General features: G+C 43.4%; 1 protein-coding gene across 1 annotated transcript in view; it reads left to right on the top strand.

Annotated features, from left to right (window-relative positions):
* The first annotated feature begins 9,429 nt into the window (after positions 1-9,429).
* ME3 (malic enzyme 3) overlaps positions 9,430-27,907 on the top strand; it is a 130,469-nt gene continuing 111,991 nt past the window's right edge. Inside the window, exon 1 of the mRNA XM_086481700.1 lies at positions 9,430-9,618. Coding sequence (XP_086337826.1) covers positions 9,430-9,618 — 189 coding nt within the window. The remainder of the gene's footprint in view (positions 9,619-27,907) is intronic.

Raw genomic sequence — 27,907 nt, 5'->3', positions numbered from 1 at the left:
ACTTAGGAATGTCAGAACATGACCTAAAATAATTAGAATCATAGAATAGGTTGGGTTGGAAGGGAACTTTAGAGGTCATCTAGTTCAATCCCCCTGCAGTGAGCAGGGACATCTTTAGCTACATCAGATTGCTCAACCTGACCTTGAATGTTTTCAGGGATGAGGCATCTACCACCTCTCTGGGAAGTCTGTTTCAGTGTTTCACCATCCTCGTAAATAATTTTCTTCCTTATATCTAGTCTGAAACTATTGAACTGATAAAGTCAACTGCTAACTGCAATTTTGCACAATCAAAAAAGATTGTTCAGAAACATGTTACACTTGCTTCTGTGGCAGCAAGTCATTATTTAAACCTCCTTTGACCAAACTCTTGTATGATGGTAAATATTTCATTGCTTTAAAGCCAGAGAGGACTGTTAAAACTTCGGTTAGCATGAATTGTTAAACTTGCTGCATATCAGCCGTACACGGACATGTTCCCATGCCATGACAGATGTGAGCTATTCAGAAACAGGTCAACCCAACCATCTGTTGGCTTAGCTCAGTCAGGCTGAAGGTAATACTGTAGATCGCTGTAGTGTATTTTCACTTGTAACTACAAACCCACCTCAAACTGCCTTCACAGCAGCAGTGAGTGAGGATGTGCATGGGTGGATCAGCTGACACAGCAGTTTTACCCCTCAGTAACTTGTATAACAGCTCTTGTTCATATGTCTGAGCCTTTGATCACCTCCTTGCCTTCTTTTATATCACAAGGCATTATCAGGATAGCTTATGTGCTTTTTTTTTTGCAAGCTGCAAAGTCTCACTCAGCACCTTTTCAACGAATCCACATTGTTAATGCAATCTTTCAATTGCACAAAGTTTAGGAAAAATAACAGTCCAGGTCAGACTTCTGGCACATTACTAGTTGGAAAGTCAGTTGTGCTCCTTCAAATAACAAATTAACTTCTAAGGAAAAAGATTACCCACCTCATTTTTGTCTTCAAAACCTTCTGTTTAGACATGTATGATGTTACTCAAAAATACTATCATCGTGCTAGGTGTAAAACTACTCTCTACTCTTGCACTGTAGAGAGAACTATTTATGAATTTCAAATATGACTAAAATTTATGACTGGACTATAGCAGTATTGAAGTCCTGTTGAAGCCAGCCATAAAAACTATGCCACCTTCTATGGGAGGAAGCTCAAAGCTCATGCCTATGGGAAAAAAAATTTTGATTGTAAAATAAATCAAAATTATATGCTTGTGTTTCACTATAAACGGATTCTGTTCAGTAGAAATGAAGATGTTAAATAGTGCAGTCTTTGCTATTCACTCCATTTCTCTTCAAGAATTTGGACACTGAGGATCATGCATGTGCACTACAGGGTTAATGTACTGCTTAGGACATCTGTAGTGAGGTGGCAGGAAAGCAAAAAGAAAAAGCCAACATTTACATTAGAGAGGACAGGAGAATTTATTGACTGACGTTTATCTCCATGGTCATTTTTCATTTTAAGAGGTGTAAGTATAAACCATCATCATTACCACTTAAAACTAGCCAAAGCCAGGAAAGAGGTCCAAAGGTCTGACTGAGGCCTTAATTGCACAACTGCAGATGTTTTTTGTCTGGACGACAGTGAAGTCTCTCGCTGATGAAGAATAACATCATGAGACCATATGTCAAGGAAGTAAACTGTGACAAAGGGACCCTAGTGATAGATGACAAAGTAAGCGAGGGACTGACAGCCAGGATGTGTGGATCCTGTCCCAGCTCCATCACTGTCTGAATATGTGACCAAGAACAAGAGCCCCCTGCATGTCCCTCCATCTGTAACGTGTATGAGAAAACATGGAGTTAGCACAGTGGCATTAACCGTGCTTATATTCAAAAAAAAAAACCCAAAAAAAAACAAAAAACAAAAAAACCTTTGAACTTTGCTGCATGGGACAGGCTGCAGTAATAAAGATTTTTAAGACTGGAGAGGATTGTTATCCCATTGCAGGGATCTTCTATTTTATGGTGGCATGCGATCATCTGTGGCATTTTGCCTGTAACCTTAGGCCTTGTATTAGTTTGAGGTGAACAGAAGGGTTCTGGGGCTGCCGCATCTGGAGCAGGCTTTTCTGAATCCTTGTGGATTAAACACCGAGTATATAATTGCTTGCAGTTGCAAAAGGCTGGTGCGATGATCCCTGTGGTGCCTTCAAATCCCATGGTCTGACCCCATCTGAAACCCTGTATATGTCATATTAATTGAGCCCATAACTTCTAACTGAGCTAAAGCATACCTTTATAACGTATATATTTTACGATACATACATTACTCTACAGATATTCTCTCTCCATGTATGTATGCATAAATATACATTCTGTATAGCAGTATGACTAAGAAGAGCTGTCTAAACGCTACAGCAGATGGAAGTGGTGTATCCTGTATATGGGGAGCTCACCATAGCTGTCTGTGATCCAGCTGGCTCCAGACTCTTCTATAGCACTTATAGTTTTTCTTGCCACTGTCTGTTGTACAGGGGGCTCCCAAGCAAAACTCTCTCGCCTGTTATGTCACGATGAACTTAAATTAACAGTCTGCATGAATGGATACTATATGGTCTCTGCAAAATCTAATAAACCGGGAAACACACGGCTGCACAATGCCAAGAATTCTCAAGGTATGTGGATTGAAAAGCACACCAATGTAAGCTATAACTGCAGCTCGATTCATTTCCTGAGAGGAAAGATAATGCCGTAGAAGAATAGACACTATATGGTCTCTCTTTATATGTCAGACACTCATTCTCTAGTAAGTTTAAAGAGTATTTCACTGGCATTCTCTTAGATGCCAAACTGTTAAATGCAAGGCCACAGCACAAAGAGGTTTCTTAAATTACTGGAGGAATAAATTAGCTCTTATAACACGCTTTGAAACTTCAATTGCATTCTGCAGCAACCCGCAAATCCCCAAGTGTATATAGAATCCCACTCTACAAACCATTGTTTCCTTCCTGCTGCTGAAAAATAGCTTAAATAAAATCCTAAGAGCTCAATGCTGGCATATAAGTGTGCATTTCATCGGTTTTATAGCTTTTTCTGTAACATTCTTCCTAGTTTTTTAATCAAGAATTTCTCCAGTGCTTCAATCAAATTTGTATTCAAGAGATGCTTGCACGTTAGACAAAGTGCATTCATGTGCATCTGACAGCAAGCACTCTGCATCTTGGAGATAAAGAATCTAAATCAGATTCAAGCTTTAATTTGCAGTGCCAGGTAAATTTTAGAAACCCAGCATTTGTAATTTGTTTCTCACTAAGTGGCAAAAAATCCGTTTGATGGCTATTGTCAGCCAAAAGGAGGAAAAGATGAGAAGCTCCCTGGCAAGGCACTGTTCAGTGTCTGCACAATGGTAGGGGGACAGTTCATGGCTGCAGAGGAAATCTTATTTTCACTTTTATAAATATACAATACATCCCTGGTCGGAGAAGCATATAAGCCAGAATTTTAAAATGAAGGAAATAAAATATGTGAAAGAGTCCATGCAGTAACAACAAAGTCAAAAGCATACATATGTGTGTGTGTACATATATATCTTCCTGTGGCAGTGGGTGCATGAGCCAGAAATGTCCCAAATGCTGTGAGCTTGTTAAAAATAACCCTCCTTATAATCCTGTCCCATATCCTCAGCAGTCAATAGTGGGAGATCTTACATGCAGCCGTTTCTGCAGCCCATTTAGGAATGAGATACTACAGATACAGCACTTCCCTCACTCCCATCTTGCACTTTTTGTCAGTCCGTTGTGGAAGGGGTGTGCAGGAATTCCCACCTTTGCCATTGGACCTGCCGTGTAGCCCCAGGCAAGTGACTGTCTCAGTTTCCCTACCTACATTCGTCCCCCTTTCACATACAGACCATAAACTTCTGAGGAGGTACTGTGAGACATATTTCTAGGCACTCTTGAAATCCAGATAATAATTCTATCAATTCAGGGCCAGGAAAAGAAAACAGACTTCTCTTCTGACAGTTCACACACAGCTTTATGGTTTGGTCATGACCCTCGATCCAGCACTGATGGGGAGAAAATAGATCTACAAAGTCCAGATTTATATGGCAGCTCTCTCCCGGGGATATACCCCGAGCCAGAGGCTGAATCAACAACTCAGGGAGCTTTCTTGATTTCCCATTGCTGCTTTGGGATAACGCTGCCTGACAAGCTCCAAAGCAAGCTATGATGCCCCTTTATTTTGTTGTGCTTTGGAACAGCATTAAGCAGGAGAAGCTGATTTACTTTTGAGAAAACTGTGTGAAATCCCTTCGATGACAATGAGTTAATTCAGTTAGCTCACTGTGTGCTAGTTTATGGGCATTCCTAGTTAAAAAAGGTGTCCTGCTCACGCTCGTACAAAAAGAGGCCGTGATTCACGAGTTCGGAGAAAGCGTCTCAAAGAACATTAAAAAATAGAATAAAATTCCTGTAGTGTGCAGAAAATTGGAGCCCAGCCCAAAGAGGTGTCACAGTTACCTTCACCCACTCAGGTCCAATGTCAAGAAATAACAGACCAAAGCTGTCAGCCTGACCAGCAGCCCCATGGCGTGGGAAAGGCCTTTTGATGTCTTATTTCCTCCTCCCACAGCTTCCCTGTGCTTTATCAAGCAAGCATGGATCGTAACTTTGTTTTTCATTACTGGTACCTGCCTTCCATGGTAGCTAAGCTGATGTCTGTGTTTCTGCATCTTGTCTTTAATAGTATTTATTCTCCTACTTCTCCTCTGGCACAAGTAAGGTCTACCAGAAGGTTTAGAGGATTAGGAGGCTGCAGGCTACATGGGTTGTAGATAGAAACCAGCAATGTCCTGCCTTTTTCTCAGACAGGGAAGTATTATAGCCTCAGTATTTGCTACAGATGAGTAAATTTAAGCAATCAGTTCTGCAAAAGACCCAATGAAAGTTATTCTTGCTTGGGCTGATCTAAAGATTCAAATCTACTTCAGATGAAATTTTGGAACTTTAGATGTTAAATGCATTATATTTAGTAAATCAAACTCAAAAGTCAATCCACACAGTAAAAAAACTTAGAAAATCTGTTCTTAGTAAATTATTTTCTTATAATTGTTTTTTAATTTAAAATTGACGCTATCTAGGGTTTCAGCTTCACTGAAAACTTCCATAGAAATGAAAATATTCTCTGATAACAGCCATTTCCATCAGTAAAACATCATTATTGTAAAAAAAAATTGTTTTCACTAGATCATATTCATACTTAATATCTTACACTTTTATAGGCCTTTCCGTATTTCCAAAAAGATGGAAATTTAGTCCATAGCAGGTCTGAAATCCTCCCAGATTATTTGTTTCACCTACTTACACTGCCATAATGAGGGATTTTATCCAGCCCCGAAGTTCTCTTTCCCTCTCTCATGCAGCTCGTGTATGTGTCCAGCTGTTACTTAGGCATAGAAGATACAGTCTTCAACACGCAAGGAAACCTTTTCTGTCTGCAGATATTGGGTTAAAAACTTAAAAATACTTTGTGAAAAATTTGCACTGAATACCTTTCAGGTTGCAGTGCAGATTTTTTGGAAACACTGTCTCTGTATCACTCAGAATGGAGTTTTTCCTTTATGAAAGAGGTGGTGATGAAGCCCATGGTTCACCTCCCAGACATTTTCATAACACACAATGGTTTTGACTTCTGACAATTCAAGATGCTAAAGCTACTAGTTAGTGAACCAGTTCAAATGAAACTAACTGGCACTCTTTCTGCTGTTCACAGCAGTGACAAGCACACGGACCCCACGAAGAGACCTTCTGCCTGTAGTCTAAACCAGTTTAAGTTAACTCTTAGACATACACAGCCAAATTATGCTGAAGTTCTGTTCTTCTTGTAGATCATTTTCAGCATGAAACAGCAGGATGCTTTTTCCAAGAAGAGGCATGCAGTATTTACAAAGCAGGCAAAGTGAACTGGTTTATTTTGAGTTGTGGTGGTGGTGAATCTTTCCACCAGAAAGCACTAGATGGTGGAATTAGGTCTTGTGGGCAGGAAGGGCTTGTCTAGATTCTCCAAGGCACAGTAAATACATTTGCTCTGAGCCTGAGGGTAGACTCCTCTCGTGAGGAGAGCTGAGCCTACTGCCCTAGACACTTCTCAGCTGCGCAGAGCAGCCTCATTGTGCAGGCTCTCAGCTTGGCACCTTTTCCTCCATCATATAAATCTCCTCAAACAACTTAATGATGCACTTCTGCAAAGCAGTCAGGGAAGCTTCTCCTCTTTTTTATCATTGCTCACTAGGAGCAGCTCAAGAATCCAGAGATTTAGTGTTATGGACTCTCCTACAGACAGCAGTGTCAAATGTCCTGTTTGCTACGCACCTGGCCACAACCACCGCAAAGACATCGCAACATCTGCAGCGAAGCTGTGGTGGGATGGAGCACAGCACACTCGAATTTAGGCTGGCTGAGACCAGTATGGTGGTGGCTGGCAGGGGCAGGAAAGCTTTGACAAGATGGTAAGATATCGACTTTGTTTTTATGCAAAATGATCCTCACAAGATCAAAGATCAAAATAATTTCCAATTTATAGCTATGCAAAAAAGCAGTAATAGTGGCAAATTCCCTCTTGTGTCATCCATGCACTAAGAATCTCCCTGATTACAATCTGGCCTCAGTGATGTACATACATATTCCTTATCTCCACTGTCTGGGTCTCCCCAGTACTGTGTCTCCATTTATGGACAATTTCTACTATTTGAAAGGAAAGGCGGAAAAAAACAAGGACCAGACAAACAACCTCACTCTCAGAATGTATCTGACTGGGGAAGGGGAGAAAAACAAAAGGGTTTTTCCCTCATGGTTCTAGTAGTTATTAAGTGGCCATAGTCCTTGAGTATGACCTTTGAATATAATCATTGTCTTACAGCAGAGATGTAAATATCCTGGGCACACCGAGGGCAAGGCATGAAGCCATATACTCTTTAGGGAGAACTCATAAGGTCATGGAATCAAACTGAAATAGTCCTATTCTATTCTATTCTATTCTATTCTATTCTATTCTATTCTATTCTATTCTATTCCATTCCATTCCATTCCATTCCATTCCATTCCATCCCATTCCATTCTATTCTATTCTATGGAGTGCCTATAAAATGCCAAGTTGAGAAAAGACAACCATATCCATCTAATCAACATCTTTCACTCTGCAGTCTATTCCTTTCTGCATGGACTGTATCATTTATCCTCCAAAATATTACAGCATATTAAAAAATACATCTGCAGACAGCAACACAAATGGGAGGAGAAGCTGGAGAGTGTCCCTCACCCAAAGCAGACCTGAGCTTTGTGATGGGGGCACAGGTATGGGAGCAGTGCTGATCTGAAGATGGAATTGAACCGGCTGAATGGCAGAACTCGGAGGGTCATGATCAGTGGCGCAGAGTCCAGCTGGAGGCCTGTAACTAGCGGTGCTCCGCAGGGGTCAGTACTGGGTCCGGTCTTGTTCAACATATTCATCAGTGACCTGGATGAAGGGACAGAGCGCACCCTCAGCAAGTTTGCTGGTGATACTCAACTGGGAGGAGTGGCTGACACTCCAGAAGGCTGTGCTGCCATTCAGCGAGACCTGGACAGGCTGGAGAGCTGGGTGGGGAGGAACCTGATGAGGTTCAATGAGGGCAAGTGTAGGGTCCTGCACCTGGGGAGGAATAACCCCACGCACCAGTACAGGCTGGGGGTTGACCTGCTGGAGAGAAGCTCTGCAGAGGACTTGGGAGTTCTGGTGGACAGCAAGTTGACTACGAGCTAGCAATGGGCCCTTGTGGCCAAGAAGGCCAATGGTATCCTGGGGTGCATGAAGAGGAGTGTGGCCAGCAGGTTGAGGGAGGTTATTCTCCCCCTCTACTCTGCCCTGGTGAGGCTGCATCTGAAGTACTGTACCTAGTTCTGGGCTCCCCAGTTCAAGAGAGACAAGGAACTACTGGAGAGAGTCCAGCGGAGGGATATGAAGATGATGAGGGAACTGCAGCATCTCTTTTATGAGGAAAGGCTGGGTCTTTTTTGAGAGAAGAGATGAGAATGAGACCTGGGTCTGTTTAGCCTGGAGAAGACAGAGAGGGGACCTTAGCAACTCTTATAAATATCTAAACGGTGGGTGTCAAGAGGATGGGGCCAGGCTCTTTTAAGTGGTGCCCAGTGACAGGACAAGGGGCAATGGGCACAAACTGGAGCACAGAAAGTTGTGCCTCAACATGAGGAAAAACTTCTTTACTCTGAGGGTGACAGAGCACTGGAACAGGCTGCCCAGGGGGGTTGTGGAGTCTCATTCCCTGGAGATATTCAAAACCCACCTAGGCGTGATTCTATGCAACCAGCTGTAGATGAACCTGCTTTAGCAGGGGGGGTGGACTAGATGATCTCCAGAGGTCCCTTCCAACCCCTGCCATTCTGTGAACTTGAATCTTCCTCTCTCTTGGGGAGTCATCCAGCCGCTGGGTTTTTGTATGAGAAGTGGTAGCAGTGATGATCTCATCATTTTAAAGGATAAAAGAGCTAATTTCTTTGAAATAATGGATGCAGGGACCTGCCTTCTTCAGTGAATAGAATATATAGATTGCAATACATAAACGATACATGTAAGATACATAATATATACTATGTACATTCTAGTATACACATTATATAATGGGGTATAGTGTGTATAGGTATTTTATATCAAGAACGTGTGGATCCCAGGTGGAGTGACACTCGTCACTACCCACAGCTGGGTGTGACAGGGGGATGACCCCGGACAAGCCCTTTCAAAGCGCTTCCCAAGGACTAACAACCCCCCCACGCTGCTTTACTGCCCTCCCCCCCCCCCCCCCCCCCCCGGTGGAGGTCCCGTTCTTCGCCCAGGGACCCCGGCACCCAAAGCCGGCGCCGCGGCACCCACCCCGACGACGGGGGCCGGCGCTGCCCCCCGCCCTCCACAGCAAGGGCCCGGGCTCTTCCCTCGCGGTGCCCTTTATTAAGGCGAATGGAGAAAACACAAATATAAAAGGAGCGAGGACCGCAACGCCGCGGCGGGGCGAGGGGCTTCCTCCGGCCCCGCCATGGCGGGAAGGCGAAGTCCCGGCCGGGCAAACCGCCTCCCCTGAGGCCGCCGCCGGGTCCCGGGGCGGACGGACCCGCTGTCCCCGGCGGAGGCGGGGCCCCGGCGGGCACCCCCCTCCCCTCAGCCACCGCCTGAGCCTTAACAGGTAACGGAGGAGGCGCGACCGCCGTGGGGTCGAGGCGGGATCTGCTTCCTGGGTTTCCTTTCGCTTCGGCGGGGGCCGCCGCGCCGTGAGGGGCCGGGCGGGCGCACCTGGGCTGGGCCGGGTCCGCCCTCTCGCCGCGCCCTTCCCGCCCCGCCGGGCGCCCCTGTCCGCTAACGCCGCCTCCGCCCGCGCCCGCAGGAGCCGCGGCGGGGCGATGGTGCCGGTGTGCGGCGGGGCGGGCGGCCGCCTGCTGCGGATGGCGGGGGCCGGCCGGAGGCCGCTTCTCCTGGGCGTCCCCCGCGGCCGCGGCTGCCAGGCGGGGGGCAGCCCGACCGCCCACGGCAGGGCCTTGGCCGTCAAAAAGCGGGGCTACGACATCACCAGGAACCCCCACCTCAACAAGGTCGGTGCCGCCGGGGGGTTGTTTTTGCCGGGGCCTGGGCGAGAGGGGCTCGGTGGCAGCTGGCGGGCGGATGGGAGGTGGAGGAAGGTGCCTGGCTGGGTGGTGGGTGTCCTGGTGGGTGAGACTGGCAGTGTCGGGGTGTCCATCCCCGGGTGCAGCCCCGCTCTGAAAGGGGCTGGAACGCTGCGGGAGGCGGGGAAGCGGTCGCGGACTGACCCGGACAGAGCGCTGGGAGGGTTTTGTAGGTGAGCACCTGCTGTTTGGGCATCGGTGTCCTCCTTCGGAGCCGGTGTCTGGCTGCCCGCTGCCGGGGTGGCCCTGGGAGAGCCTGTGTAGGGCAGAAGTTCCTTCGGTAAGGACCTGAAACTTGCTTGAAACCACGAAAATACCTGCGGTATTTTGATATACGTTGTATTAAGCATGTAACAGTGGAACTGATCGTTTACACCTTCGTGTTAAAACAAGCGTGTGTGGTTGTTCTTGTAAAATTTCCTTTCAAAGGTTACCCACAGCGCTGTGTGTTCCATTACCAAAGCAGCATGTTTTGCTGGGATGAAGTACTGTGGAAACCTCAATGTTATTTAAAAAAACCCCACACCTTCAGGAGAAATGTTTTCAACAAGGTCTGCAAGGTGTCAAAATGAGACCCTGTAATTTAGCCCCACACTACTTTTCCATCCCTTTGCGTAATTTGAAGGAAAAAAAATAAGCTGGATGCAAATTTTGGGATCAAATATGTCACATACAAGAAACTGAAACCTGATGTTCTTGAGTTAATATTGCTAGAAATAACTACAAATACCTTAATTACATTAAAAATGAGCAGATACTAAAGATGGTATCAGTAGTTGATGGGGCTGTGACTATTTGTCATCTGCTTGGTATGTAGTTATCTGGTATACAAGCCTCCTCTGTCTTCTTCTGGACAGGAGACTCTTTGGATGACAACTTTTACTTTGTGTAGCACACGATGCGCGGGACTTGTATCTCCTGGTACCATTTCAGCATCCGTGGAGGTGCAGCCCTAAGGACAAAGGCACGCGATGACACAGGATGTTAGTGAATAGGCGTCTTTGTAGGCAATCTGCTTTGAATTGTTATACAGTGCGTGTCTGTAAGGCTGAAGAGAAGACGTTTTGCCAACCAGCTCATAAGCAACAGTAATTCATCAGCATTACATGGTTTTGATGGCGTTTTGTTCAACATCTGGATTGTTCTCTTTGGTGTTCAGTGGCAGTAATGGGGAGTTACATAGCTGCTGTTTCTACTCGTCTTGCATATATCAGTTCAAACTGAGAAATTAATACTTGGACCGTTGCTCAGTGTAATGCAATAATAACACACAAACAGTTGACTCTATCATATTTTAAATTGATCTGGCCTCCGCAGAAGTAGATTTTGAATGTCCCATTTGATAATTTTCAAAACTGAGGGGTTTTAAAGCGTTTTCTGCCCTTCTGGTGAAATGAAGTATTTTTCTTTAAGTCTCAATGGAATTTTGGTCTGTGTGGAGAGAAGGGAAGGAAACAGCTTCTGTCAGAGGGAAAATATATTCTAGGGTGCTGTGTGTAATTGGCCGTGAGAAACCTCCTGCTGGTCTGCAGCCTGGATGTTTGCTGTTTATGTTGTTGTGTTCCTCTGTCAGTACAGACCTTACACTCATCGATACAGTCATCTACAGAACACCCAAGTGAGGACAGAAACAGCTGACACCTGTAATAAGAGAGAAGGACTGCCTGTTATGTACCTAGGTAACCTGGGGATCTTATCAATACTTACCAATATCTAAAGGGTGGGTGTCAAGAGGGTGGGGCCAGGCTCTTTTCAGTGGGGCCCAGTGACAGGACAAGGGGCAGTGGGCACAAACTGGAGCACAGGATGTTCCACCTCAACATGAGGAAAAACTTCCTTACATTAAGGCTGACAGAGCTCTGGAACAGGCTGCCCAGGGGGGTTGTGGAGTCTCCTTCTCTGGAGATATTCAAAACCCGCCTGGACACAATCCTGTGTGTCCTGTTGTAGGTGAACCTGCTTTGGCAGGGGATTGGACTAGATGATCTCCAGAGGTCCCTTCTGACTCCTGCCATTCTGTGATTCTGTGTGACAAGTCATTAGGAAACTCTCAGGCCCGCTTTCCAAACTTTTCTGAACAGCTTCTATTTCTCTATTGCTCTTAAGAGTTTGTTGTAGTACCTAAGGAATCAATATATTCAACCAAAATGGGATATTTCAGGCAGTTCATATCTTGTCAGTGTATGAGTGATGGCCCTTTGGTCTGCTGTGCTGCAGTTGTGTAGGTCAAAATGAGGGATCTCGATAGGTTTTCAGCTGTTGTACTCTGATCACATAGCAATTACTGTTTACCCCTTTGGTAGCTAAACATGGGCATGGGGTCATCACTGTTTTTCTGTGGTGGATTTTACTTTAATCTAAGCTTTCATCTGATTGAAGGCTGCTCTGCAGGGGATAGTCCTTACATCTCTCCAAGAACCTCTGAAAAAGTTTTTTCGGGAGTGAGGCTTTGGGCAGCAAGTGTTTTGCTGCTTTATTCAACGTCCTAGCTGTTTTGTAGCTTTTGGGTGAAGTTTAAAGTGTCAGTCTAAAGCTGTGAAGCCTGTGGTATTTATTCAGTGAAGAAGACTGTGTCCCTCCAGCAGAATCACAGACGGATTTATAGTCTGAGGTTATTGATCCAAGGCTTTGCTTGCTTACTGCATTGAAGGTGCTTTGAAGAAGCAGCAGACTTGGAAGCTACTGCTGCCAGGTCCTCTGTAATACCCTGAGTATCAGTAAAAGCAGGCAGTCCTCTGAGAAGCTCCACTGTTTTTCAAATCTGCCTGAGAAAAAAAAAAAAATCAATAGAAAAACTGGTGATGGATGTAAGAAACTTGCACTTGTTTCTTTCCTTTGGTCATTGTTTAACTATGAAGCTGGCTGGTTTTTCTGATGTAAAGGAATTTAGTTCCTAAATATTGATCAAGGGTGTCAACACTGTATTAAGCATGAATTGTGAGTTACCTCCAGTCCTTAAATTATTTGCCCAATGTATGCATTGTGTATAAGAGCTTGCTTGACTAGGCATTTTGGGGAAAATTTAGAGGAAAAATCTGTCTTGCAGTTAAGGCAAGACTGTGTTGCATCTCTGAGGCTGGGTTTGATGATGTCTTAGACTTCTGTGTGACATTGGGGACGTCACATGCAAGGAAATTTTGTAGCTTAAATCCTTAAAGGAGGAACTTTGAAGACCGAACCGGTAATGCTTCATCTATGCTGATGAGACTTTAAGTGCACTGCATGTTTCTGTACAATTCAAATATGCTGTTCTTCCTTCTGCTGTGAAGTATCACAGCCCACGTCTGATCCACAGGCCAGACTCGGGAAATGTCATCATTCTTCTGAGAGGTACTTGTGGCCCTAAAAGGCAATAGCAGTTGTTCTCAGTTGACAGAACAGTCTGAGAAATAATAGGAGGATGAAGAAGAGCTTGTCACATGTTTTCATGAAGTGCCTCATGAAGTAGTTCTTTTCCTGCCTTTGAATACTGCAAAATTGGAAAACCTAAAAACTTTAACAATGTCACATAACTGCAGGGAACTGTTGAGACCTTTCTGTGGCAGTCCAAGTGCAAGCTGGATTCCAAGAGGAGTTGTTTGAAGCTTTGACCACGTGCAAGTAGGTGACTTGCTGACAGGGCAGCAGCAGCGCTGGACTTGCTGAGAGACAAGTCTGTTCTACTGTGGGGCCTCAGCCTTGTGAAAAGCTAATTCAGCACTCAGGCCCTGGGAGGAAAGATGGGGCAGCTCTTACCCACTAGCTTGTTTATCAAAGTTGCCTTGTGTTTGGTGTGACCAAGGCCGTGTTGTGTCCTGCCTCTGACACTGCTCTTAGTTCTGAATATTTGTGCAGTTCTGCTCGTCTTGGATGTGCTGTTCATGATTCCCTAGTCCCTCCAGGGACTCTGTCAAATTCATATGCCCTCTCTGTGTTTTTAACAAACACGGACTGAGCTGGACAATTCCCAGTTTGACCACACACCTGTAGGACTCAAAAATCTTGTCTTGTCCAAAACTGACTAAGTTTGTTTGTGACATCTGACTGTACTGTTCAGTTGGAAGGTTGATAGCACTTGATACATTTTGCTGGAAGTCCTAATTTTGAGATAAATCATTCCTGCTTGGAGATCTGCCATCACAAACAGATGCACAACTGGAGGTCACAGTTTGTTTTCAGAGTGGCAGGATATTGCGGTATTTGAAGGGTTGAGATATTACACTAAACTTTTCTGCAAGGTGCAGCACAGAGACTGGAATTTGGGGTCTTCTGTGTAGATAATACCCTCTACTCTTTTGATGTGTGTGCAGGTTCTCCATTGATTTTTTTTTTTTTTATGGTATGTGTCATAACAAATTAAAAAAAAAGAAAACAAACACTAAAACTCCAACAAAACAAAATTAGCAGCCTGAATCTGTAAGAATGAAACTTTGAAGGATTGCTCTAGGTTTCTGCAGCGTTTTTGGAATGTACTGCTGTACACATCATTAAAATGCGGAAAGTTGGTTTGTCCTTCAGCTTTACAGGGTCAGAATTGAGCTAACTAAGGGTTCTTTGAACATAGGGTCAGTAATTTGCCACTGCAGCTGAGGAAAAAATGATACACTCTTGCACATGGCTGTACTCCTCAACTGTGGTGAAACAGGCCTAAAATTAACTGGATTTGTAAAACGAAGGCACTTAAACAAAATTAGTAATGAGCACAAGAACGGTGCATCTGAAATGGCAGTTGACAAGATCAAATCAAGGCAGGATTTTGTTTTCAAATTAGTCTTGTCTAAACGCACGACGTTTTGTTCTTACAACTACAGTTTCCAGTTGGCTAGATGTAGGCCTCGATAGGCTAAGCACTGAGGGCTTTAAGTGGCTGTGCAACTCCCAGCATTTGTTAACTTACCATCTGCTCATGTTTTGCAGAGAGTACGAGATGGGCAGAGTTTGGAGGTTCCCCTTTTATTTTTTAGGAGTCTATAGCTATTGGACTGAGCTGGGCAATTTAAATTTAATTAAATTTAAAAAAAATAAATTAAAAAATCCACTGGGGGTTACTAGATACATTAAAACCACACCTGGTTTAGAAAGTCATCAAACTGAGGAGAGTCCTCAAACTGTTAGAGAGTAGCATAGGAGAAAGGGACCTGCAGGTCCAGGTAGACAGGAGGATGCCCATGAGCCAGCCATGTGCCCTCGTGGCCAAGAAGGCCAATGGCATCCTGGGATGTGTTAGAAGGGGTGTAGTCAGTAGGTCGGGAGAGGTTCTCCTCCCCTCTCCTCTGCCCTGGTGAGAGCCCATCTGGAATAGTGTGTCCAGTTCTGGGCCCCTCAGTTCCAGAAAGACAGGGAACTGCTGGAAAGAGTCCAGCGCAGAGCCACAAAGGTGATGAAGGGGGTGGAACATCTCCCTTCTGATGGAAGGCTGAGGGAGCTGGGTCTCTTGAGCTTGGAGAAGACTGAGGGGTGACCTCATCAATGTTTATAAATATGTAAAGGGCAAGTGTCAGGAGGATGGAGCCGGGCTCTTCTCAGTGATGTCCAACGACAGGACAAGGGGCAATGGGTGCAAGCTGGAACATAGGAGGCTCCACATTAATCTAAGGAAAAACTTTTTCCCTGTGAGGGTGACAGAGCCCTGGAACAGGCTGCCCAGAGAGGTTGTGGAGTCTCCTTCTCTGGAGACATTCAAAACCTGCCTAGATGCATTCCTGTGTGATCTACTCTAGGTGCTCCTGCTCTGGCAGCGGGGTTGGACTAGATGATCTTTTGAGGTCCCTTCCAACCTCTGCCATTCTGTGATTCTGTGAAACTAATGACAGAATGGGAGTGTGCAGGGGAGCAGTATCTTATTTGCCTGTGCTATTTACTCTTCTTAAGGTTTATGGCTGCTGCTGGAGACAGGATGCTCGTGTAGATGAACTGACATGACAGGACTCATGCTTCTAGGGATATCAAACAAGACATTTCATGGCCAAACCCTGCAGCACATGGACCACTTCAAACCTGAGCCAAACCAAAGTGGAGAGCGAGCTCTTTGGGAAATCGTGCTCCAGCTCTTCTCTGTTCTAGAGTTGAAATGTGAGTCAGCTGGAGCGGTGTGCGAAGTCTTAAGTGGTGTCCAGAGCAGAGAGGCTGTTTTCATGTTTTTATGTGTTCCTTATTTCATCAGTCAAGCCTAGGTGTATTGCCGTTGGCTTCAGTGGAAGCAAAGTCTGAGGAGATGAGCTTGGCCCAGTATTTAGGCAAATGTGATGGTGTTCTGGAAATATGATTGCTGTTAGAATTGTTTTGGCCTTCCTCCTGACCTGTGGAGTTTCATTTTTGTTTGTTTGGTGTTAATGTCAATATCTTTTGAATCCAAAGTGACTTTTGGTAATGACATTTCCTAATGTTTTGGTACCAAAGAAGCAAACTAAGCCCAAACTAAATCTGTCACTGCTTCTGGTATTGGCAGCAGCCTGCAAAAGTCTCTTGCCTTCTCCAGCTTGGATTCCAGTCCCTCTCCCTTATCATGGCCAAATGAGGAGGCCATCAGCCTTCCTGTCCCTCTGCATAATCTCTTGCCAACACTGTCACTCTCCCCTTTGGGATACCACCAATGCTTTGGGAGTAGAGCTCTTGTGGAAAAGCTTGGAATTGCAGAGCAAGTCTGTTGCTGCCAAGGTGAGAGGGGCTTTGATGCAGACCGTGCCTCTGGCTGTGTTGTACTAAGCCTGTAATGTGTTGGTCCTCCTTTTGCCTTTAGTCCTTGTAAATGCATTGAGAGGTCTTGAAAGTATTGGTTGGGCAGCTTTTATAAGTGCTGAGTTTATGCTTGCAGTCACTCTAAGATATTAATAAAAATAAATTGTGTTTGGACTGAAATGGTTGTTTCTGTTTTCTGAGCAGTTTGTGTTATAAAAATACCTTTTAAATTGCCTTTACAGTGTGGATGTTCATCAGTTTGGTAGGCGCCTATGTTGCTTTCTTTTTGTGTCCTTTCTTCCAGAGAAGCCTTAATCCTTACAGCAGGCACGTTTTGCTAGGGCGGAGCCAAGGCTGAATGTAGCTCTTGTTTCATAGGGTGGACAAAGTATTTTGGCACTTGAGCAAGAATTGCACTTCAATAACACAAACTGATATATAGTATGAAAATTGATGTTGTTACAGTTAGAATGGATCTAGGCCTGCATGTTACAGCTTCTTCAGCATTCCTATTTATTGCATCTAGTGAAAACAACCAGTTGATTACTTTGGAAGCACTGTAGGTGTTGGCGGGAAGACTGAGCATGTTAGATGTGGGGCTGGGCCTGTAAACAGTCATCACTCCACTGACCCCAGCAGGCTTCAAGCCTTGCCCCACGTAAGTGACATGACATATAATGTCATTGATGTTAAAACTGTGTGCTGCTGGATGTTGATATGAGTCATTGGTGCTTATCAGAATTGGTGATGATTTAACTGAAGCTGCTGAAAGGCAGGGCTAATTCACAAGGTGAAGTGAAGAGCAGTAGTTTGTGGCTTGGTTTTGAATTCAGATGGATTTACCATGCAGTAAGGTACCTACTAGAGATGGGTCTGGCAGCTTTGTAGTGCTGTGTGGCAGAGTTAGACCCCTGAATTTTTGGATTTGGTGTGTCAGATCTGGAACTTGCTGAACAAAACTGGACCTAGAGCAAATTCCATTGGACTTGGTTTTGGATAAAGAGAAGGTAAATTGAATTCCTCTTTAGCTTCTACAGCAGCCACATCCAGAAGAATACTCCAGCTGCTGTTACGGGCATTCATTCAGAGCTGAGAAAGGAAGGGTGGGTCTTTAACCAATAACTGCACTCTATTGATACCCCTTGCTGAAGGGGGAGGTTATGATTGTTTATAATATTTAGGTTTCTCCAGAGCTTTGGGCTTTCTCTGACTGACTATAAGTGATGCTCATTTACCTTCCTGCCCACCCAACTTGCCTGGCTGATGGGAAGAACTGTGCAAACAGCTGCTTTTGGCAGCTTTCCTGTGGTTTCAATGTTCTCCTCATTCTTCACTTCAAAGAGTACCACTGCCAGCATGTGCCTCCATGCAGACGGCACCCAGGCATTTCTAGCACCGAGCCCCTTGCAGAGTTAGGGCCTGGAGTTTGATGATGGAGCTGCCAAAGTACGTCCCTGCTTTGCCTGAAAGCTGGATGCTGCCCTGTGCGGGAGAAGCCTTGCCTATATCTATCTCTGATTAAATGCCATGCAGGAGTACAGATTGTCCCGTTTTGTTGTTGTTGGTTTGTTGTTTGTTTGTTTTTACTAAGGGAGCAGGGAGCTAAGAGGCAAATGATTGTTTTAATTATTCTTAGGGTTCTGGATCTAGAAATATTCTTACACTGGCAAAACCTAGGAGACTAGTCAGGCTGAAAAAACAAAGGGATTGCTTTGTCTCTTGCTTTTCCTCTGATCGTTACTTATTTTTCTGTCTTTTTTTTTCTCGCTGACCTGTCAGACCTGCTACCAAGCCTTGAACAGCCTATTGTAGCTTTTACCCAGATAAATTCTTTTGGGACAGACTTTGTTTTAGAGCTGTTGTGAGCAGGTCAGACAGGCCTTGATGCTTGGGGGAGAATAAACACTGTGCTGTAATTCCCTCTCTTTCAATAGAAGGCTTAGCACAACAGCAAACTTGATACTTGCAGCTTATAATGTGCTCTAGTAGAGATGATGAGCACGTTTTAATTTTTAACCTCCTCTTTGAGGCCCAGGGGTGACACTGTCTCCCCAAACAACATGACCTTTTGATACATGACTTATGTATTGTCAGCCTAATACAGTATCTTTCTTTTAAAAATGTTTCAAATGGCAAAGCTTTTCATAGTTCTGCAGCTGCCAAACACAAAACTCAGACATAAACTGGGCAGACTGTGGTTCTGACAAAGAAAATAACACTAACGCAGAAGTTTTCTGTCTATCAATGTTTTCTGCTTTGCTTCACTCTGCAGCTCTCTGTTGCGCACGTATCCTTTTTCAACATGTGGAACCATGGAACTGAAACAGATTTTCAGTAAATTTCTGTGTTATGCTTAAGAAAAGATTAGCTTCGCATCTCAGAGCAATTCTTTTCTGTGTGTCTAGCTTATAAAGTGGTAATGTCTGTTTTGTAGTATGTCCATATGGATTAGCTCTGTTCAGCCTCGTAAAACATGTAGTTAAGGCTTTGCTGTGTTTCTCAACATAGGAAGGAATTAGTTATTTCAAATACAGCAGTACTATGTTCTCCTGGAGAAGACATCTTGAACTTTTACTCTTTGGCTTGGCTCATGGATTTGTCACTTTGCCTAGTGGTTAAATTCATTATAGAAACTGCTAAACTCTGTTTATTCTTCATTTGAAGAGTTTGATGTTAAACATGAAGGTGATTTTAGCTGTGATTATTTGCAAATGAGAATGGATTATATGTGCTGAGTCTTGTAATTCTCAGAAGTGTCCAGATTATTAAGAGTTTCTGTTGTCAAGATGGTCTAAGCGTGTAAGCAGGGCAGGGGCTGGAGGGAGAGATAATGTGTTTTATTAGGCTAACTGATTTAGATGGGGGGGAGAAGTAAAGCTAGGGATTTTGATGTTCCTGGCTGTTCTTCTAGCAACTCAATTTGTTTTATCCCCAACTAGATCAGTTGATCCAATAAACAAACAAACAAAAAAAAACCACCCCACAACCAAAAAATCCCACCCAAAACCTCTCCCTGTTAGCCATTTCCTACCTCACAGGGAATTGGATGTCTTCATGTTGCCATTTGTGCCTGTAGCTCACTGCTGGGTAGAACAACTGCGGCTGTAAATCAGACCCCTTGATCGCAGTTATTGGAGGGACAAGTCCGTTTGTGCTAGTGCAATGTGCACAAAGCCTGAATTCCAGCAGATGCTCTTGTAGGGAAGAGAAAAGAGCTGTGCGATGGTTGCAGGCGCATGAGAAGTACTTGTACTAGAATAGTTTAGCAGTTCAGATGGTTTCTGGCTGAGAGACTCAGTTTGCACAAGAGGATCTTGGAGTGTTTGAAGTGATGAGGGTGTTGGGAAGAAGAATTGAAAAATTCTCTCTTCCCCCAGTGCCTAGCAGATGGCTTGGCAGCGAAAGAGGTGGAAAGCAATGATAAATGTGACCGCGTGCTCCAGATAGGTGCATCCACAGAAAACTTTCCAAGCGCAAGTTGATGCTGGTCATAACCAGAATGGCTTGTGTTCTGCCATGTTTGCTATTTTATACTCCCTAGTGAATTTGCTTACACTGGTGTCTTATAAGCTTGTCAAGTAAATCACGTGCAAACACAAATTTGGTTGCTCAAAGGTAATAAAACAGGGGTTTTCCCCTCTCAAGTTTGGAGGATTTTCAGTGCACATAGTGCTGGGAGTTGTTTCTCATTGCACACTTGCAACAGATTCCTCTTAGGTTTGGTAAATTGCCCAGGTTGTGATGTGCAGCAGTATTTATTAGGAGGAGACATGTGTGACATGCCTTTCACTCCATGTGCTGATGCCAGCAGCTTTTACTGGCTTATATCTGGGCAGGGGGAAGAAGAACTGCTTGCAACAGCACAGAGGTCTCCCCCAGTATTCCTTTTTGGTTACTAAAAGGGAGCATAGGCTTAAGCTGTTGGGAGGCTTTCTGTTGATTTCAATCAACTTTGCATCGAGCCTTTTTTGAATTTAGGAATAAGCAACTGCACTATTCAAGAGGTGAGATCATTTGATCATGAAAGGATAAGAGTAAAGGTGGTATAGTGTGAAATTTCACCATCTTGCTTTGTTAATAGATGGTAATTAAAATGGAAGCATATGTGAAAAATTGTACTTATCAATGTTTTAAGCCAAAATCTCAAAGCAAAAATGGAATTTGCCAATATCATCAATTTCTAATGATAGAGGATCACATGAAGGCTCCAGCTGCTTCCATAGTTGTGTGTCCCAAAAACTGAAAGTGCTTTTTAGTACTCTATTTTAATATTATCTTTTCCAAGCTCATCATCTTGGAGCAACCAACTCAGTGATGCTTTTCCAATGCCAAAAGTTGTCTTCTGGCGTGCAAGCAAGAAGAGCTGGACTTCTCAGCAAGAGCTGCTGGAGGAAAAATGAGGGCACTAAGCGAGATACCTTGGAGAGCTTGAAGCTGCCCTGGAGAGTTCTTGTAGCTTAATAAAACTTAGAAAAGTGCCTTTGAATTGTGACCTTCCAAATGTCCACTGGTCACGGGTAACTGGGATTATGAAACCAGAATGAATGCGTGACTGATGCTTGCTGAAACTGGGGCATTCTCCCTAAAGGCAAGTGATTGTTTTGGGTTTAACATGTTAACTGGATTTGAAGTTGTAAGATAACAAAGTCATTTCTTGTATAGGTAGAAGTGATGCAACGGAGCTGGAAAGCAGCAGCAAGACTCTGGCTGCTGCTGGAAAATAGGTTTGGTGTTGGCCAGTTCTTAAAAAGGTAATTGTGTTTTAAAGATAAGGTTTAATGGCTTTGGCAGTGAGAGTGCAACTGTAACCAGAGCTCGTTGTTTTGTACAAGTGCCTTTCAGGTTGCTCTGCAAGGTCAAATGTCCTATTGACTGGCAGCTGGACTGCTTTGCTTGTAGGAATGTCACTGGTATTTGGTGAAGTTGCAAAATGAGTTTCCCACTGCAGCCAAGTATAAAAGTGTATGAGACTCCAGCAGTTTCACTTCCTGCAAAGCTGGAAACCCTTGTAGCATTTGTTAAGGCTTCCTGCAGGGAAAGAGGGATATTAATCTTGTTTGACTTGCAGAATCATAATATTTGCACTGCAATTTGTAATGCAGGGCAAGAAGTTTTCAATTAGTATTTCCTGAGGAACAGCAAGTTCAGTAAAGTGGATGCTTTTAACTTTTTTTTTTTTGTCAGAGAATAGATAACTCAGCTCACAGGACCTTAAATGTTCCACAGTGTTGGCGTAGGGAAGAGCAGTGGTTGCTACAGATCTACTAGGAAGCTAAAACCGTTCTCCAGTCTTTCTCAATGTGTTTGAATGACTTCATCGTAATATAATCTCTGAACTGTAGTACTGTATCAAGTGAACTGTGATACTGTGTCAAGTGTGCTTGTAGGGGGCGCAAACTTCAGTCTTGTTGATGAAACTGTCACTTGGTCAGTTCACCAATGGCTTCAAGTTTCCCCGTGTTGCAAATTTTTCTTAAACTCTGAGCTGACTGCTGTGAACCCTGATCTGGGGCCCAAACCAGACTTGCTTGAAGTCCTGTGAGCCTCTTACCTTTCAGGTTCATAGCAACTTCAGGTTCATAGTCATTTCATACTATAGGAAATGCTTTATTTCTCTTAAAAAGAGGTTTCAAGCTTAACTTTGAGGCAGCATTGTTTTTTCCTATCCAGGCAGAAGAATGCTGCTAGGAGAGGTGAGGCACTTGGGCTGAGGACCCTCTAGTATGTGAGAGTTTCCAGATCTTTGGTGTGCACGGTGGTGGGACCATTTGGACTCATGTTACTTTGTGCATTGCAGATATTCCTCATCTCCGTGTTGGATGAGATGGGCCATATATCTGGGACTTTGGGACATCCAGCATCTGCTTTGCATATAGTCTGTACATATGCAGAGGCTGATCGTGTTTTGGATGTGTTGGATTTACTGTCCGCTTGCAGGCTAACTCTCCACGCAAGACTGTAGCTCTGAGCCAGCTTCTGGACTTCCAGATATCCTGGGGCAATGGCCAAAGCCCTTACATTGTTCTCCAATAAAAGGATCTAGGTGGAAACAGAGGGCATGCCTTAAGACACCAGTATGTGAGAGAGAAGACCTTAAAGCTCATGCTTTAGAGAGAACATCTGTGTACATGTTTGGTAACGCACTTGACAAATATGAGGTGAAGAAAAAAGATACTAGAAGTTGTAAAGGTAGGTACTTGTTGCTCTACAAATTAAGAAACATCTTCATTATCTAGAATGCACCACTTAGGTTTAGAATTTTCTTCAACTTGAGCCTGAACAGATTACTTTGTCAGTCCAGTGAGATTGTGGTTAGACACATCATCCCTGGCTGTGGTGGCCAGATTGTGGCAAAATATAGGAACTAGTGAGTTTGAACATCGAGACTTGAGGGGAAGAAGAAAACAAAACAATGTGACTGGGAGAAATATTGGTGGATTATTATTTCTTATTCCTAACTCTTGGAGGCACTTAGCAAGTAATATGACTTTCAAGGCATGTGTCATTCAGCTTCTGCTTTTCATTAATGAGATTCATTCGGGTATTGAAGTTCAAGCTATGGGACCCTGAACACGCTCGCTGCGTTACATCGAGCACTTCTGAGCTCTGTTGCGTTTCTTATCAGATAGCTGTGGAGGGCAGTTTCTGGCTCGCTGATAGCACTCGGGAAAGGATTGGGCAGTCGCAGGCTTCATGTTGGCACGCTTCGCATGTAGTTTTGGAGCATCCCTCTGAGACGGGGGAATAGAGTTCTTCTGGCTTCGGTGGGGAACTGAACGTAGCTTGCCCAAGGTGATACAGGGCATTTGTGGCAGACCAAGTGGGTGAACTTGGGTGTCTCCAGATTATTTCCCGAACTGTTCAGCCAGCGTACCTGTGTGCTCCGTTACCTTACCATAGCAACTTTTATCTGTACCAACAGTGATCTCAACCACAGCCTGTTCACCGTTGATACAGCATGTGTTTCTCTATCCCGTCCATGCCATCAAATATGCATTGTTTTATAAAATGAAAAGCATTTTGTGAAATATTTCCCAAAAGCTGTGTGCGAAGGAAGCAAGCTCTAATGAGCAGCTGTTCTAGGAAGTTTATTTTAATTCTGTTTACCAGAACTTGCTTCGTTTTTTCCATTAATATGCTTAGTTAATAATTTAAAATTTCTGTTTTTATTATGTAACAGTTCAAAACTTCATCACACTGTGTATGAGTTACAGATGCCAGTACCTGTAAACTTGAGACAATTACCTTGTCTATATTACAAAAGTAATAATTCAAAGAAAGAACCAAAATAGGGTAAATATTTATGCATGGGCCAGAGATCTGGGTGTGATGTGTGGTCCCCCTGTGGCTGCTGCTTAAGCGTCTGATTGGACAGATGCTACAATGAGTGATTTCTTAGAAATCGAGAGATTATTGGCCTGACTTTCCTCTCACTTTATTTAATGACACCTTCCAGCAAATGTCTAGGACTAGATCCAAAGCAGATTAAATTTGATGGGAAACAAATGAGTAATTACAGCCCTCTGCGGTAAATTATTCAGAGTTATAGCCTTACTGGCTTCATATTATTTAAGAAAGTGCTTTGCTGAACTAGAGCATGGGTTTTTGATTTAGTATCCCACTGCTGTAAGACTCTTCTGGCCAAAACCTGTCTGAGGAGTGGCTTTATGGGAGCACAGCTGGATTGTAAACAAGCAGTGATGCACTTCTGCTCTGCATTCAGAGGGAAGAGAAGCAATAATAAAAACCAGTAATATATCTGTATTATTGAGTACCAGAGAGAAGAAAATCAACTGCAAAAGTGAAATGAACTTGCAGGATGAAGTTCAGACAGCTTATAATGTCTCCAGCTGGCATTTACTTTATTGAATAAATGAGAAAAAAGCCTAGAAATAAATATCCCATGAAGTGACACAGCGACACATTCAAAACTCTTGAATGTATACATTTGCTTTCAACTTTGTACTGCTGAGGTAACATGGAATTTTCTTGTTGAATCACTTTCTTCCTTTAATTTGAAAAAGGAGGAGTGGAAGAGTAGTGGATGAAAGGAAAGTCCTGAAGCAGTATGACAGAATGTTGTATTAGTGGTGGGTGTAGGTCCTACATTCTTTAATGCTAGTCTAGAAGTTTGACCTTCGCGTGTACTATGCAGTAACTGAGCAGTTTGATTAAAGTATGGTTGATTAAATAGACACATTAAGGGTGTTTGGAGACAGGGCTTGCCTCCAAGGCATGGAGAGCAAACCTTTTCTCCTCTCCAAGTAGTTAGATGTTAAATTTTGGTTCACTTTGTTTTGGTGCAAAAGTACCTATTCTGATGCATTTGTTAGTCCCTCGTTCCTAGGTTTGGGAAGTAGGGAGAACAAAGCAAAGTGTAGCAGTGACAAAGAGCATAGTGAGGATTGCCTGTAAGGTATGACAAAAGGAATAAAACCCTACAGCCATGGTAAACTTGGTCCCTCTTCTACATACCAGGCACCTTTGCAAGCAAAAAGTCTGTGTATTTCTTGAAAAGAAAACAAGCGATCAGCAATGTTGTGTAAATGGGTTTTGATCCTGCGGGTCCTTAGATGTAGTGCTTACAGTTAGGAGGAAGTGGAATCCTGTCTCCTTGATCCTGATAGCAGGTTCAGGATGGTGCACAAGTTCTGAGATCTGGTGGGAAAATTCAGTGGTAGAAAGGTTTGTGAATAACGTGAATGTGGATGGCCAGACCTGTGGTTAAAAAAAAAACAACCAAACAAACAAAAAAAAAACCCAAAAAACCAGCAAGGCATGGATTTTCAGTGAGGATAAAAATAAATCCAGAATGTTTGCTTTGTGCTGAGTCCTAGCAATGCTGTTCCAACCTAAGCGTAGTTCAGAAGTTGTTGGCTTTTGGAAAAAACGAATTTATGTTTAAGTTATTCAGGTAACCTCAAGCTTTGCAGAACTGCTTTCTTTTGTCTGGGGAGAAAAAGGCTTGGAGAAGCATCAGGGCGACTTTTATCCAGAAATTTTGACTGAGGCCAGCATAATGGAATAGGGAGGTACCTGATTCTATAAACTTTATGTGTAATAGGAAGCTAATTTACAATGTGCAACTGCAGGGACACCCCTCTGCACTTATCTCGACATTTTAGTCTGAAGTAAGGTTTTGATAAGTACAAAATCTGTGTCCTCAACAGTATAGGATTTGAGGAACTTCAGTATAATTTGAATACTCATCAAAGTAGAACTTCACATGAAATTTGTCTGAAACTGCTTCTCCCTCACCCACCCAGCACATGCATGTGCCTAGACCATGATTTTTAGCAGAATCTGGCCTCTGTATTCAGAGTCCTAATTCACCCCTGCTGTTCTCTGAAATGAAAACCTTCTGATTCTCCTGCAGGAAGAGGCATTGCTACTGCCATCTGCAAAACATCAACATCTTCTACATCGTGCTAAAATCACCCTGACCTCTCAGCATATGATGACTTTTAAAGAATGTTCAAAGGCATATCCTTATCTTCTGTTAAACACTGGAGTTGAGACTGAATATGTCTTGTCGTGTAACTAATTTAAGGTGGGCATCGGTTAACTTATGGTGTTTCATGTCAGTCATGAATCCATGCTTCAGGTCTTGTATTCTGGTGATGGAAAAATTTGTTTATCTACTTTGTATTAACTCATTATTTTGTGCACTTCTGTATTTTACAGTTGTCATTTCTGTGAAGCAGTAACAGCTTTCAGGTGCTGAGTTTTGAACAGAACATTCTGGATGTATTTACAGAAGCCATCTCTTTCAGAGGTCTCCTTTTATGAATATTGGATGTAGATCATGAATGGAAATGCTTGGGAAATACATTTATAGCTTCAAACCTAAAGCTGCTTTCTGTGGATGATCTGTAACACCTCTGAGAAAAGTGTGAAACATTGCATGCTGTTAGTATAAGCTTATTTTGAATATGATGTACATACTTTAATATAACAGTGGGAGGGGTTTTTTACCATCAGCAGTATAAGGTAAGGAGATAAGAAGCAAAATCTCTGCTCTGTAATAAAATGAAGAGTCGTAGCAAAAGCAGTTTGGTGTGTTGCCTGTGTCTATGCTCTACTTGGGCTGGCTTGGAGGAATCCAGGTCCTGGTTGTGTCTGCCCATTTATCCCGGTAAGCAGCCTGACTTCAGCTTGTTTGTGAAGTTGAAAGACCCTTATGCAGACCCTTTCAGAAAGAAACCTGTGTCGTCTTGTCTGTTGGCATCAGGTCACTGAAAAAATAAAATAAAATGAGAGGCACCTGAACCTCACAGTGCTCTGCTGCCCCACAGCAGACAGACACATGCTTGAGCGTACTGTAAAGCACAGACTGTACTTTGGACCCGTCCGTAGCCATAGCAGCCTGATCATCCTGGTAATGCTCCCTGGAGGGCTTTTGAGGGTGAACAGGATGGGCAAGTGGGTGAAACAGGCCTTGAACCTGGCTTTTTAGATGACATTGTAGAAGTAGGTGGTATTTCTGTTTATGAAATCTCATATAAAATATTTTTGTTTCCGGTTAGTTTGCTGTTCTAAATCTTTAAGCAAAAATAAATTTCTCAAAATGAATAAAAGGATGACCATGTACAGTGGGGAAGTAAGTGAAGGCTGCATAATGCCGTTTACAGGTATAAAATATCTCAGAACTGCAGCACAGTGTACGTTGCCTCTCCATTCTCTGTCAGTAGCTCTTTGAGTTCGCAGCACATTAGTACAGAAATGGGTATCTTGTGCCACCCTGAAGTCGAGGATCATTCTTTTAAACTTTACTGGTATATCTCAGGAAGCCAACGGTAGTATGCCTCTCTCTTGCCCTTTGAGGACTTAAAAAGTATTCAGAATTCACAGTCAAGTTTAAGATTCATGAGATTTTTCTGTTCGTCTGGCAACCTGTTCAGCTACCAAGGGAAGAAAAGAGAAACCATTTTTTTAAGCATTTTTGGCCACAAATAAATTCATTTGTTGGATGTGAGCATATAACTACTTTAATTGTCCCCAGTTTACTGAGCTTTCTGGTACATCTAGGAATGCTTTAGGAAAACATCTAATTTGAATTTTAATTGAGGATTTTCCATTAGAAATACCTGTTTGTATCCACTGTGCTTCATTAGACAGGTTTTGGTGGTATGATGGTGTTAAAAGAGGTATTTGTAACTCTCTTAATAGTTGTAAAGGGTAGGCATTGCAGATAACATGGCCACTGTTTCCCCACGAGCTTATGAGCTTTTTGAAAGTGGTTAGAGGTTTCTCTGTGTGTGTGATATCCAGGAAGGTTGTAGCTTGACCTCTACAATCAAAATCAAATAAGATGTATTGCGCATTTCAACATCCAGGTAATCTGCCAGATCTCAACTGTTTTTTGATCACTAGCAGCCTTCCTTGGACTCGTAATGGACAAGTACAGCCTGACACTCATTTAAAACCACGGCTGATGGGCTGCTTTGCCCTGTGAGCCGGTCTCAATGACATAATTAAATGTTTGCATTCATAATCTGTTTATAATCTCTTAATACAGGCTTTATAGCTCAAGTTCATTCCTATTTCATGAGAACACTTC

Source organism: Leptosomus discolor, chromosome 1 (assembly GCF_034619465.1).
Source record: "Leptosomus discolor isolate bLepDis1 chromosome 1, bLepDis1.hap2, whole genome shotgun sequence".
NCBI lineage: Eukaryota > Metazoa > Chordata > Aves > Leptosomiformes > Leptosomidae > Leptosomus > Leptosomus discolor.
This window is presented reverse-complemented; position numbering and strand designations above follow the sequence as displayed.